This window comes from Sebastes fasciatus, chromosome 8 (assembly GCF_043250625.1).
Source record: "Sebastes fasciatus isolate fSebFas1 chromosome 8, fSebFas1.pri, whole genome shotgun sequence".
In the NCBI taxonomy this organism is placed as follows: Eukaryota; Metazoa; Chordata; class Actinopteri; order Perciformes; family Sebastidae; genus Sebastes; species Sebastes fasciatus.
Genome location: NC_133802.1, coordinates 15668766 through 15681746, shown reverse-complemented (window position 1 = coordinate 15681746; position 12981 = coordinate 15668766). Strand labels below are relative to the sequence as shown.

General features: G+C 43.5%; 1 protein-coding gene across 4 annotated transcripts in view; it reads right to left on the bottom strand.

Moving 5' to 3' along the window:
* Positions 1-2793: 2793 nt before the first annotated feature.
* Positions 2794-12981, bottom strand: part of LOC141772615 (uncharacterized) — a 35301-nt gene continuing 25113 nt past the window's right edge. For all 4 annotated transcript variants that reach the window (XM_074643793.1, XM_074643795.1, XM_074643794.1 and 1 more), the window contains 6 exons: positions 12710-12878; positions 11977-12592; positions 11700-11853; positions 11511-11600; positions 11215-11410; positions 2794-10535 (listed from right to left, as the gene is read on the bottom strand). In XM_074643793.1, the coding sequence (XP_074499894.1) occupies positions 2938-10535; positions 11215-11410; positions 11511-11600; positions 11700-11853; positions 11977-12592; positions 12710-12878 (8823 nt within the window). In that variant the 3' untranslated portion in view covers positions 2794-2937. The remainder of the gene's footprint in view (positions 10536-11214; positions 11411-11510; positions 11601-11699; positions 11854-11976; positions 12593-12709; positions 12879-12981) is intronic.

Sequence of the window (12981 nt, the reverse complement as noted above, 5' to 3'; positions counted from 1 at the left end):
GACATTTGAGCATTGTGATGAAGGTAACACAGTTTATAGTCTAAGTATATAGTATATAAGTCTAATGCAGTGAGGGCCAAAGAGCAAATGTACTACGGAGTATTAGGGCCACATTGAGGGAAAAAACATCTGAGATTTACAGAATAAAGTCTTAATATTACGAGAATAAAGTCTTAATATTACGAGAATAAAGTCGGAATATAACGAGAATAAAGTCGTAATATAACGAGAATAAAGCCATAACTTTACGAGAAAAAAAGTCTTAATATTACGAGAATAAAGTCATAACTTTACGAGAAAAAAAGTCTTAATATTACGAGAATAAAGTCGTAATATTACGAGAATAAAGCCATGACTTTACGAGAAAAAAAGTCTTAATATTACGAGAATAAAGTCATAACTTTACGAGAAAAAAAGTCTTAATATTACAAGAATAAAGTCGTAATATTACGAGAATAAAGCCATGACTTTACGAGAAAAAAAGTCTTAATATTACGAGAATAAAGTCATAACTTACAAGAAAAAAGTCGTAATGTTACGAGAATAAAGTCGTAACTTTACGAGAAAAAAACTTTTTTTCTCATAAACCTTTGACTTTATTCTCGAAATCTCAGATTTATTTATTTTCCTCAATGTGGCCCTAATACTCCGTCGTACCGTCGTACCATAGTCCTACAACAGCGATAAATAAAAACAAAAATGTAAAACAGTTCCACAAATTTTTTTTAAAAATCCACAGGGAGCCACTGGATTTGTTTGCAATTTAAAAAAATGATTATTATATTCTCATTAATTATCTTGTATATTATTGTAGGCTACAATGTGGTGTATTTCATAAAGTCTTCATTTGTAAAGTAACCAGTAACTATAGCTGTCAGATAAATGTAGTTGAGTCACAAGTAAAATATTATCCTCTTAAATGGAGTAGAAGTTTAATATGATAATAATATGATATGAGAAAGTACCTCAAAATTAAACTTTAACTACAGTACTTGAGTCAATGTACTTAGTTACACTCGACCACTGCAATTACCAAAGCTAGATCAACTCCTTGGATGCTGTGATGTCTGATGGACTGAAGATTCAACTGAATGCTGTCGCCTCCCTCTGGTAAGACATGAGCATTGCATGTGGCTGTGTAAGGTAAATAACAATACTGCTACAGGCAGATTCAGTCCTCTATCAGCATAGATTTTTTTTTTTTTAAAGGACTTTCTCTCCCTCCTACCTCTCTTTCTAAACAATTGTCTATTCCCACGTGCTTGTCACATCAAAAGTCCTTAATAAATCTGTTTGTTATGTGTGAATTACCCCAAGTTATTGTGCAAATTGACTCATTCCCAAACAAGACAGACCAGCACAAGGGAATCGTGCCCTAATGTGAGTCAAAACCAGTTAGATCTTTTCATTCTGGGTGGTGCCGTTATGAACCAGGGCAGGTTAAACCTAACAGACCTGTCATCATTTCTCAAAAGCATGCAGAATATAGAGAATCTCCTCTAACAATAAAATGGGCTTGTTTTTGTGTCTTAAAATACTGATCATTCAAATGTATATATTCAGTGAAAGTACATTTACTCAAATACTGTGCTTGTACTAGAGAATAAATATGTCATACTACTTTGTAGACTATTTCTACTCCACTACATTGCATAGGCGATTATTGTACTTTTTACTCAACTACATTTATTACACAGCTATAGTTGCTATAGTTAATTTGCAGATTAACATTTTGCATACAAAAGATATGATTGTCTCATGAAATATTATGAATTGTGATAGATTACCTACCAAACCAATGCCTGCCAAATATAGTAGCTAAAATTAGCTCCATCTTGACCAACCATAACACATACAATTCTACTTAAACATGAATGCATCAGTATTAGCATTTTTTTTTTTGTTGCATGTTTACTTTTGAGTACTTTAAGTAGGCCTACACTTTGCTTGCAACAGTTTTCCTTAATTTACTAAATTAACATTTCTGAATGGACTTTTCATGGAGTATTCTTACATCGTGGTATTGTTACTGTTATTTAAGGATCTGAATGGATCCGTTATCAATCACTGGGTAAAAAAATAATTAGAAACAAGCTTTTCATGTATATATTCGTTGCCTTGCACCAAGCCATACTACAATCAAGTTGTACTGTTAAACCTTTTATAGATATTGCTTGTGAAGAGACACCCGTTTCTCTGGAAAAATGGAAATACTAAAATGTGTCATCAACCTGTGTATAGATTTTTTTTAATTGTACCTCTAAAAAATATAAACACACAGTTGGATTTATTCCCATAAACAGAACAGCTCTGTCCTTTAATAAGGGATTTTTTTAAAGTAACAGATTTGGGCAATACTCACGTAGCAAACAATCAATTCCAAATATTAATGACAAAATCAGACTAAATACAAATTTAAAAAAAATGTCTATCATTTATTGTCCTCTTGCATTCTAAAAGAACAATGAAACAAGCCATGTTTTATCAGCAGACGAACATAAAAGCCAGATCAAGGCTATACTATGGTTATGTTTTAAAAAAAGAAACAAAAAAAAAACTGGACATTTTCTGTACAAAACATTTCTTTCAATTTCCAACTAGAAATGCACATCAAGTTGAATTTACAAGTGACTGATTACATTAAAGAGCCATTTAATCATAATCAAATAACAAAAATAAATGCATCTTTGAGTACAAGACACACTAGAACATAATTAACTCAAATACTTCTGACCATTTCCATATCAACCTACAATGTCTGATCTTTCACATGGATTTGCCTATAGTTCTTGTTGAAATTTCAATAAGACAAAATACATTCAATGTGTGTTATGCTGTAGTATCTCTATTCAATGTGATGATACTAAGCCTTCTTGCAGGTCTAGTTCGACGGTCTTACTGTCCTGAAGGGTCCATGTGTTGACTTGTAGCCTGTGTCTAACTTGGCTGGACATTGCTTTTATTTCCATCACTGTCCATAATTTGATTGTTTTTAGTTTCTACACCTGCATCCTTTTGATCAGTGTCATTGCCCACTTCCTTTTTTCCTTCTCCATCCCCTGTGCTTGCATCTACAGGTGTGCTTATTTTACCAGCAGGACTTTTCTCCTGCTCCCGTCTTTGCCGTTTGACCGACTCTCGTTCTTGACTCACTGGTCTATCTCTACTTCGCTCCCTGTCTGGTGGGTGATCTATTTGTTTTCGTTTTGGGCTAAAGACATCAGGATTGTTGATCATACGATTTGGGAAGCGTATGAAACCTCTTGTTGGAGTGGGAAGTAAGGCAGTTCTGAGTCTCTGGGGCTTTACTGCTTGCTGATTTTGTAGACTGGGGCTTGAGTTTCCTCCACTGCTTTGAGCTAGACCTAGGGGTTCATTGTATGGTCCAGATTGTGGATCACTAGGGCCTTGGGATATGGCAACTTCATGAGGACTATTGAAATGAGGTGATGCTGTCATGTCTGGCCCTCTGCTCTCACACCTTGGGCCCCTTATATCTGACCCTTGCATGTCATCCTTCATGGCTGGCTCCGATCCCCTTGAGTCTAACCCTGGGCCCATCATGTCTGGACCTCTTCTATCAGGCCCAGGGCCCTCTGTGTTTGTATCCCACCTCCCAGGCCCATGTCTTATATCTGAACTTTCAGGTGCTGGCTCCCTAATATCCGTTTTACCAGGCCCTAGCCTTCTCATATATGGACCTCTGCCTTCCCTCCTAAAATCATGCTCAAATCTTTGTCTACCTGTTACAGGTCTTTCCATGTCTACACCTTGCCTCTCAGATCCCCCACAATCTGAAAACCTCCCATCTGTCCCTGGACCTTCAATGTTTGAATTTATGTCTTCAGGCCCTGGGCATCTTAAATCTGGACCTCTGGGGCCCCTCCTATCAAGACCTTCCATTTCAAATCCTCTCCTGTTTGGGTCTGGAACTCCCCTATAAACCCCAGGCCCATCCATGTTTGGCCCCCTCATATTACCTCTGAATTCTGGCTGCCTCCAGTCATTCCCCATATTCCCCCCTCTCATATCTGATCCTGGTTCTCTCGTGTCTGGACCTCTTCTATCATGGCCTTGTCCTCTATTATCTGGATCTCTTTCCCCACTGAAAAATGGTCCACGCCCCCTTCTGTTTGGCCCAGCACTACCTCTATCAGGCTCTCTCCATCCATCTCCAGGTCCTCCCCTACCAGGCCTTGGACATACCATATCTGAGTCACCTTGGACAGGCCCTGGACCACTGCAACCAGGACCACTCCAATCATCTCCTGGACCTCTCAAAGGCCCTGGAAATGGCATATTTGGTCTTTCCTGTATGGGCCGTGGCCCCCTGCTTTTAGGGCCTCTCCATTCCCTACAAGGACCTTGCCTACTATGTTCTTGAACCTGTTCACCTGGACCTTCGTGAATTTGGCCTGAACCCCTGCTGCCATGTCTTTTCCAATCATCTACTGAACATTCTCTTTCATTTTCTACAGCCTCTATAGTGGGCCCTCTTCCATCAGACCATTGTTCCTCTGTGTCTGTGCCTCGCCCATCAAGTGCAGAGCCCCTGAAGTCTGGCCCTTTCCATCGGCCTTCCTGATTTAGACTGCTTATGTCTGGCCTTGGTCCTCTAATGTTTCCCCTCCTAGGCCTTGAAGGTCCTTGGTCCTCTATATCTGGGCTCTCTTGGACAGGTTCTGAACCTCTAAAGTCACCCCCTTCCCAGTCATCTCTTCTATGTCTTAGCCCTGCTGTATCTGGACCTTTCTGCCTGATGCCTGGGCCTCTAAAATCTGGACCACCAGATCTTCTCCAATCTGGTCCTGGGCCCTCCATATTTGGACCTCTTCTTTCAGACCCAGGCTCCCTGAAGCGTGAGTCTCCTGGTTCTTGTCTGCCAGGCCCTGGGTTCACTATGTCTGGACCTCTACTTTCCCAACCTGGTGCTCTAAAATCTGGACCTCTTGGACGTTGCCTATCGGGCCCTGCACCCTCCATAACAATTTGTTCAGGCCTCACTCCTCTGAAGTGTGGACCTCTCCAATCAGACTTTGGGCCCTCCATATCTGGAGATCTTCTTTCTGGCTCAGGCACCCTGAACTGTGGGCCTCCTGAAAAGTTCCTGCTGTTTCCTGTTCTCTCCATCTCTAGAGGTCTTCTTTCTGGCCCAGGCCCTTTAAGATTTGGACCTTCTGGACCTCTCCTGTCAGGCCCTGGGCCCTCTCTATTTGGACCTGAATATTGAAGCCCTGGTCTCATCATGTCTGGACCTCCTGGCACTCTCCTGTTGGGCCCTGGATCCTCCATATCTGAACCTGGTCTTTCTGGCCTTGGTCCTCTTATTTCTGGACCTCTCCTGTCAGGCCCTGGGACCTCAATATTTGGTTGTCCGCTTTCTGGCCCAGGACCCCTGAAATGTGGTCCTCCCCGTCCTCTACTGTGAGGCCCTGGACCTTCCATACCTGGACCAGTTCTTTCAGGCCCCAGTCCTGTGAAGCCAGACCCACGACCTCTCATATATGGCCCTCTCCTGTCAGGACTCAGTCCATCAGTGTTTTGATCTCCTGGACGTCTCTTGTCAGGATCCGGCCCACCCATAGCAGGACTTCTCTTTTCAGGCCCTGGCTCTCTGAAATCTGGACCTCCAGGTCCTCTCCTGTCAGACCCAGGACCCTCCATAGATAAACTTCTCCTCTCAGGCCATGACCCTCTGAAATCTGGACCTCCAGGTCCTCTTCTGTCAGACCCAGGACCCTCCATAGATAAGCCTCTGCTTTCAGGCCCTGGTCCCCTGAACTCTGGATCTTCAGACTCTCTCCTGTCAGGCACAGGACCCTCCATAGCTGGACTTCTTCTTTCAGGCTCTGGTTCCCTGAGATCTGGACCCCCAGGTCCTCTCCTGTCAGGCCCAGGACCCTCCATAACTGGACTTCTCCTTTCAAGTCCTGGTCCCCTGAAATCTGGACCTCCAGGTCCTCTCCTGTCAGGCCCAGGACCCTCCATAACTGGACTTCTCCTTTCAAGTCCTGGTCCCCTGAAATCTGGACCTCCAGGTCCTCTCCTGGAAGGCCCAGGACCCTCCATAGCTGGACCTCTCCTCTCAGGCCCTGGTCCCCTGAAATGTGGACCTCTAGGTCCTCTCTTGTCAGGCCCAGGACCCTCCATGTATAAGCCTCTGATTTCGGGCCCTGGTCCCCTGACATCTGGACCTTCAGGTCCTCTCCTGTCAGGCCCAGAACCCTCCATTGATAGGCCTCTGCTATCAGGCCCTGGTCCCCTGAGATCTGGACCTCCATGTACTCTCCTGTCAGGCCCAGGACCCTCCATAGCTGGACCTCTCCTTTCAAGCCCTGGTCTTCTGAAGTCTTGACCTCCAGGTCTTCCCCTGTCATGCCCAGGACCTTCAATAGCTGGTCCTCTGAAATGTGGACCCCCTGGTCTTCTACTGTTAGGTTCCAGACTCTCCATGGCTAGACCTCTCCTTTCAAGTCCTGGTCTCACAAAGTCTGGACCCCCTGGTTCTTGCATGCCAGGTCGTAGATTGCCTATAGTTGGACCTCTACTTTTCGGCTCTGGTCCCATGAACTCTGGACCTCCTGGTCCTCTCCTGTCATGCCTAAGGTCCTCAATGTTTGGACCGCTGATTTCAGACCCTGGTTCTCTAAAGTCTAGGTCTCCAGCACCTCTTCTGTCAGGCCCCTGGCTCTCCATGTTTGGACTTCTCCTATCAGGCTGATTGACTCTCCATTCATCTTGTATAAATGACCCTCCTCTGACTGGACCTGATCCTCTCCTACCTGGCCCTCTCCAATCATCTCTTATGTTTGATCCTGGGCCACTATCTGGGCCCCTCATATGTGGACCCAGGCCTTTACTTTGACTCCTCTGACCCCTCATATCAGGACAGACAACACCTGGTCCTGGACCTCTCCAATCTGAATTAGTAATGTCTGGCATGCCATCACCCCTTGTATCTGAGCCACCCATACTACCCATATCTTGACCAGGCCCCATATAAATTTCTGATTCTCTCTGGTCAGGGCCAAGCACACTCCTTTCAGCCCTAATATCGGGCTGTGGCTCCTTGAAATGTCCTCTAGGCCCATTACTGTCTTGTCTAATGCAGGACATGTTAGACCCACCACTTTCATAATTTATGTTTAGCCCTGGTCCTCTCATGGGTACACCTTGACCTCTTTGTAGGCCCCACCTTTCATCTGTCATTGCTGGGGATAGCCTATCTGCTGAATCTGTAGTTGCATTCAAATCTAAACTCCTTTCTCGACTACCACCCACCCAGTTCAAGTCTGCATCTCTTCCATGAGCCTGAAAAACCCTTTTAGGAGGGCCCCTTTCGTCTAAAACTGGACTGCCGTCATGCCTTGATTGCCTTTGAACTCTTTCTGAGCCCCTAAAAGATGGACCTGGTCTCCTTATATCTGGACTTGGATCTCTTACATCTCCACCCCTTATAGCAGATCTCATACGTGGACTATGTGGACTTTCACCTCTATCTTTTTGGCCTCCACCTCTTCCTATAAGATCTGGAGCCCTACCTTCTATCTGTGGACCCCTGAGAGATTGATCTCTCCCTATTTCCATCACACCTGGCCTGCCATCTGGGTTTTCTGGACTTGGATGATACATAGCTGATAAAGGCTCCCTTGTGCCCCTTGTGTCAAGCCCAGGTCTATATGCCGAAGGGCCCTTTTTAAACCCTTCTGGGTTTACACCTTGCAAACTAGATAGGTTTTGTGTGTGTGATCCAGGACCCCAAATGTTGGGACTCATGCCTTGCATGACTGGACTGCTCATATCAGGCCCTGGGAATACAATTCCTGTTTCTCCAAGACCTATCTGTGGCCCCCTATGTCCAAGTTCTTTCATATTTGATCCTTTATCCCTAATACCAGGACCACTCATACCAGGTCCTGGATGCTTTGGCACAGGGTTTATTTCAGGTCCTGATCTCTTAATATCTGAGCCTGTAGCTCGATTTGAATGTCCTCCTCCTTGACCCAGTATGTCTGGATGCTTTAAGCCTGGAATTCCCCCATCTATCTGTTTGTCTTCCTCCATCATACCCTTATCTATGTCCCATTGGCCCTTTAGATTTAAGGCTATAAAATCCATATTTCTAACATTTGATATGGGACCTCCAACAGCAGGCCACAGTATATTGGACATTGTTGCTTGACCACCAATAGGCAGACAATTGTTTTCAACTTTATCATGTGGTGTTGAGTCACTGGTATGCATCTCAGGATCTGTGATTTCCTCAATCTTAACACAGTCACTCTTTTCTATGCTGCTAGGTTTCACAAACTGTGGCTCTGGATCAGGGCTCTGAGGGGAATCTCGAATGGGCGGATCACTTTCTCTTAGAGGAACTGTACTTTCAAATTTGTTTGTAAACAGAGTTTCCTGTTGAGAGGGTTTATCCACCTGTGTACAAGAACCACTACCTGTGTCGTCATGGCCACTGACTGAAGTTTTTTGAAGCTCCTGGGATTTTGGTGGTCCTGAAGTCTCAAGCTTAAGAAGTTCAGGTGAACAGGGAGAAAAGTCTTTATCAACTCTCTCAACAAGATTACTTTTTAGCTGATGTCCATCAGGGTCATTTTTAATGTTCACCGAGGTAAATGATGATGTGTTACTCTCTACAAACTGTCCAAGAACAGAGTCTGAAGAGTCTGGAGCATTACACAGAACACTTAAAGGCTTTGATTTCTCAAGAACTTGTGGGGAAAGTCCTCTCTGCTGATTTGGTGAAAGGGACCTAGAATCTTTTTTTCTAGGAGATAATGGGGATCTTCTACGCCCATGAGAATGTCGGCGTGTTGTATGCTCTTTACGGTGGCGACCTTGACGTTCAGACTGCTCTCTAGTTCTATGCCTTGACCTGTGTCTATCCCTTTCTCTGCGTCTCTGGGAATGTGAAGGAGAACGCTGCTGTGATTTTCTTGAAGGACTTCTATGGCGGCCTCTTTCATGATGACTCCGCTTCTTTGGTGATAGCCTTCGCTTTCGACTGTGGTGTGAATTCAGAGGAGTGCCCTTGCGGCCCGCACTATGTCCTGTCCTAAACGAAGATGAATCACAAGCCTTTATACTGCCTACTTGAAATACATCATCTTGAATGTCATTAAAAAGCGATTCGTCCTCAGGATCATAAGCTACATCTGAATCTTCAATCTCTCCAGCAGAGGAATACTTGTCAGTTTCCTTAACATTGTCCTGTGTTTCATCTTGCTCTGTAACAGTATCTGTATCATTTTCTAAATTAGGGATGGCAGTTGTGTCTTCTAGCTTAACAGTTTGTGAATCCACATTTGAACTGTTCACAGTTTCTGTAGGGTTGCTGATCTTGTCTGTTGATTCTGACAGTTGACTGAGAGGCAAAGATTTTTGTGGGGGAGACATCAAGGAATCAGAAACAGAAAAGCGAGCCATGAACATACCCACAGTCTCTCTCTGTTGACGCAGTGCCTCTTCCTGCTCCTTCAACTGCCGTTTTTGCTCTTCAATCTGCTTATTGAGCTCCTCAAGCATCCGCTGTTGTTCAGTTAGTGTTGCAGCTGAGACAACCACAGTGCCTGTAGGAATGTTCTGCATTACTGCAACTGGGGTGGAGGTTTGCGCTGGAGTGGAGGTTGGAACTGGCGTTACAATCTGGGTGGAAATTGCTGTTGGGCATGATGGAGAATCTGACGTTTGAGTTGGAACAGGGGGCTTTGTTACAGCATCACTTTGAATATCTGCAAAGATGGTCTCATCCTCTGGATCATAGGCCACATCATCGTCTACAAAGCCGGACATTGAAGGGTCATCTGCCGTAATTGTTTTTATGCTCTGAGGAGCAACCATGCCATATCCCATTGCTGGATCATACTCCTCTTCTGGGTCATATGGTCGATCAAAGTCATTTTCTTCTTCTTCTTCTTTTATTTTTTTGACTTTGGATTTCTGTCCATACTGTTGGACAATTGGATCCACCATTGATCCGGATGCCCGAGAAAACACTGCGACCTTCTTAACACTAACTGTTGTTGTTATAGAACTTCTGTCAGAAGAGACCACAGAGTCAGTTTGCTTATTGCCGAACAAACTCTTCAAGATAGTTTGCAGTGGCGTCTTATTACTGGATGCTGTTGTGGGATTCTTGTCAGAGATGCTATTAGAGGTGGACTGAGTGGCAGCAACAGCAGCTGAGGTAGAAACAGGAGGGTTTGTTCTAATGGAAGTCACATAAGATGGTATGGTAACTGAGCCAGAGGAGGAATGATCTTGCCCTGAGTCTGATGGTGACCCAGGGCAAGGTGGTGAGCCAGGAGGGGTGGTGCTTGTAGGAGTCTCTGGATCGTAGGGTTTGAACATCTCCAATTTGTCAGAACCATAGAGGACTGGGGGTTTTGGGATCCACATAGGGTCTTTGGACATATGAACTTTGGGTCTCTTCTCTTCAATATCCTGAGGCAAGCCTCCTGGACGTTTTGCCTTCTGGATGACTGCCAGACCCAGAAGAAGATTGGGCCTGTTTTTCTCAAGTCCTGTGAAATAAAAAAAAGTGAAATAAATAAATCATTGGATCAAGTCAATTGAATACGACAATTGGCTCCCTGTCGTTCCATTTTCTTTTCCAAATGCTTGACTGCCAATTTTTGTATAAAATGTTAGATAATTACTCAAATTCACAAAATATATAGGTGGTTTCATTGGGGCTGGGATCACTAATTGATTTATCAATAATTATAGAAAACTCAGAAACATTTTACAGGCTCAACTGACGCCAAATATTAAATGCAAGATTAATTCAAAACCTGTTGAACTTTAAACTCATAATTGACAAATTTACAAAATGTATGTGTTTCCTGGTAAAAACCTCGGCCAGCTGGCGTCTCTGTATTGTCAGCTGTTTCCTATAGTAAAAAATGGATGCATTTTGGTGCAAATTATGATGCAAATTTCGTCACTACAGCTCTCAGTTCTCAAGTATGGCCCAGGATTGTGCCTATTCTGCAGAACACGGTATAACAAAATACTGATAACATATGGCATAATAATCAATTTTTGACATATTATAGAAGGAAGTGGGTTATTTTATCGTAAAAGTAGGTAGTGAGTGAATGTGTTTATCAATTTGATTTCAGTAGATGGGTGCTCGCCAAGCCCAATAATGCATGTGTTTATCATAAAAGACTATAAGTGGTAGTCAAAGTATTATCACACCTGGTCCGTCAAGAGGTTGTAGTATGGATGGGATTGATTCCTTTGCACTGAGTGGGACAAGGTATACATCCTTGATGGAACGGCTGCCATTGGCGACCACACCAAAACGACCTCTGCTGCTGAAATAGGAAAACAGGGAGACATAGGCCACCTCTTCCTCCTCTGTTGCAGGGTGAAACCGGATCACACATAACTCCTAATAAGCAATAAAGAAGAAAAAAAAGAAGATGTTAAATTGATAGATTTCCTATATCATTGGACAAGTCACAGAAAAAAATACTAAATCTACTGCTTGCCTTTGTAACAGAGCTCTTTAGTTTTGCAACATAGTCCCACACTGTTTGAGGCAGGATTCGTCCTCCGATTTGTATGGTATCAGGTAGATCCTACACACACACAAAAAAGTTAATATCTTTGTCAATTCAACTGATTACAATGAAAGATCTTTTTGATACAATAAAAGTTATTATTGTGCAGTACTATACCGCTTTGAGATTTTCAACAGATCCTGAAACCAGATATCCCTTGGTGACAAACTTGGCCACAGTGAGCATGTTTAGGAAGCCTTTCCACACTATGTCTTGCTTAGCCAAGAACTGAGAAGTCCCACCATCAGCTGGAGATTCAGAGATCACGGTCCTGAGACACAAAACACAACAGCACAATGACAATCATATCCACACAATATGCTGATTTTGCTCAAATGTATATATATAAAACAGAGTAAAATAGAGTTATTCTACTCTACAGTTCTTTAAATACCTTGGGCAATAAAGTCTGGGATCCACAGAGGAAGATGGTTTCATTAAGATAGATTTAGGTAATGGTTTCGCTGGTGGTCGTGAGGAGGCTGGTGCTGAGGGCAATGCAGAGACAGTCTCTTTGAGAGGAGCATAAGAGACTGATTGGTGATGGGTTGCGTTACTGGAACCAGAGGTGCTACTAGACAAAGCAGAGAACCTGCTTGCTGCAGTGCGGGGGTCACGCCTTGTGATGGTCACTGTGGAGATAGCAGGGATCAAAACTGGTGTGTATGCTCTCTTTCGTATAATGGATTTAGGAGTGTCTGGAGTTGGGGATGCGGGGGACTCCATGACAGGGGAAGCTGGAGACTCTAAAATGGGAGAGGCTGGAGAGTCCATTATGGGGGAAGCAGGGGATTCTACTATAGTTAATGCTGGAGCATCAATGATAAGGCGGGATGAAGGATCTATTAGGGATGATGTTGGAGAATCCATGTCAGGTGAGTCTGGTGGCGCCAGCAGAGGGGAGTCATCTCCTGCAGATTTTCTCCAAAAGGGTTCATATTTATCTCTTGTTTCAGAAACCTTGGGCTTTTTCTTTGCAGGTTCCTCCTCTTCCCTAGCTTGCATTTGGCCTTTAAGGAAGAAATAAGAATATATTTATAAAAACTGAAAGTAACAATAGATGGTCACTGGATAATAACGTTACTAGGTATTGCACAGCTATTGTAAAAAAAATATTTGTAATTCACCTGTGCATATCTTGCATTTCAGGTCAAAGAGGTGAGCTTTGTGCTCCGATGTTGTGTCCTTCAGCATACAGGCGAGAATATCTGGTATAGCGTTGACCTGGCTTGGCTGGTTTATTCTGGTCTTGAGAGCAGGAGCAGGAAGACTTTTCTTCTGTTCCTGGGAAGCAACCTATACAGACACAAACACACAAACTATCAGAATTAACCAACAAAGCTATAATAACATCCATGGCCTTTCATGGGAAATGTTTAAATGGAGCAGGACAGACAAA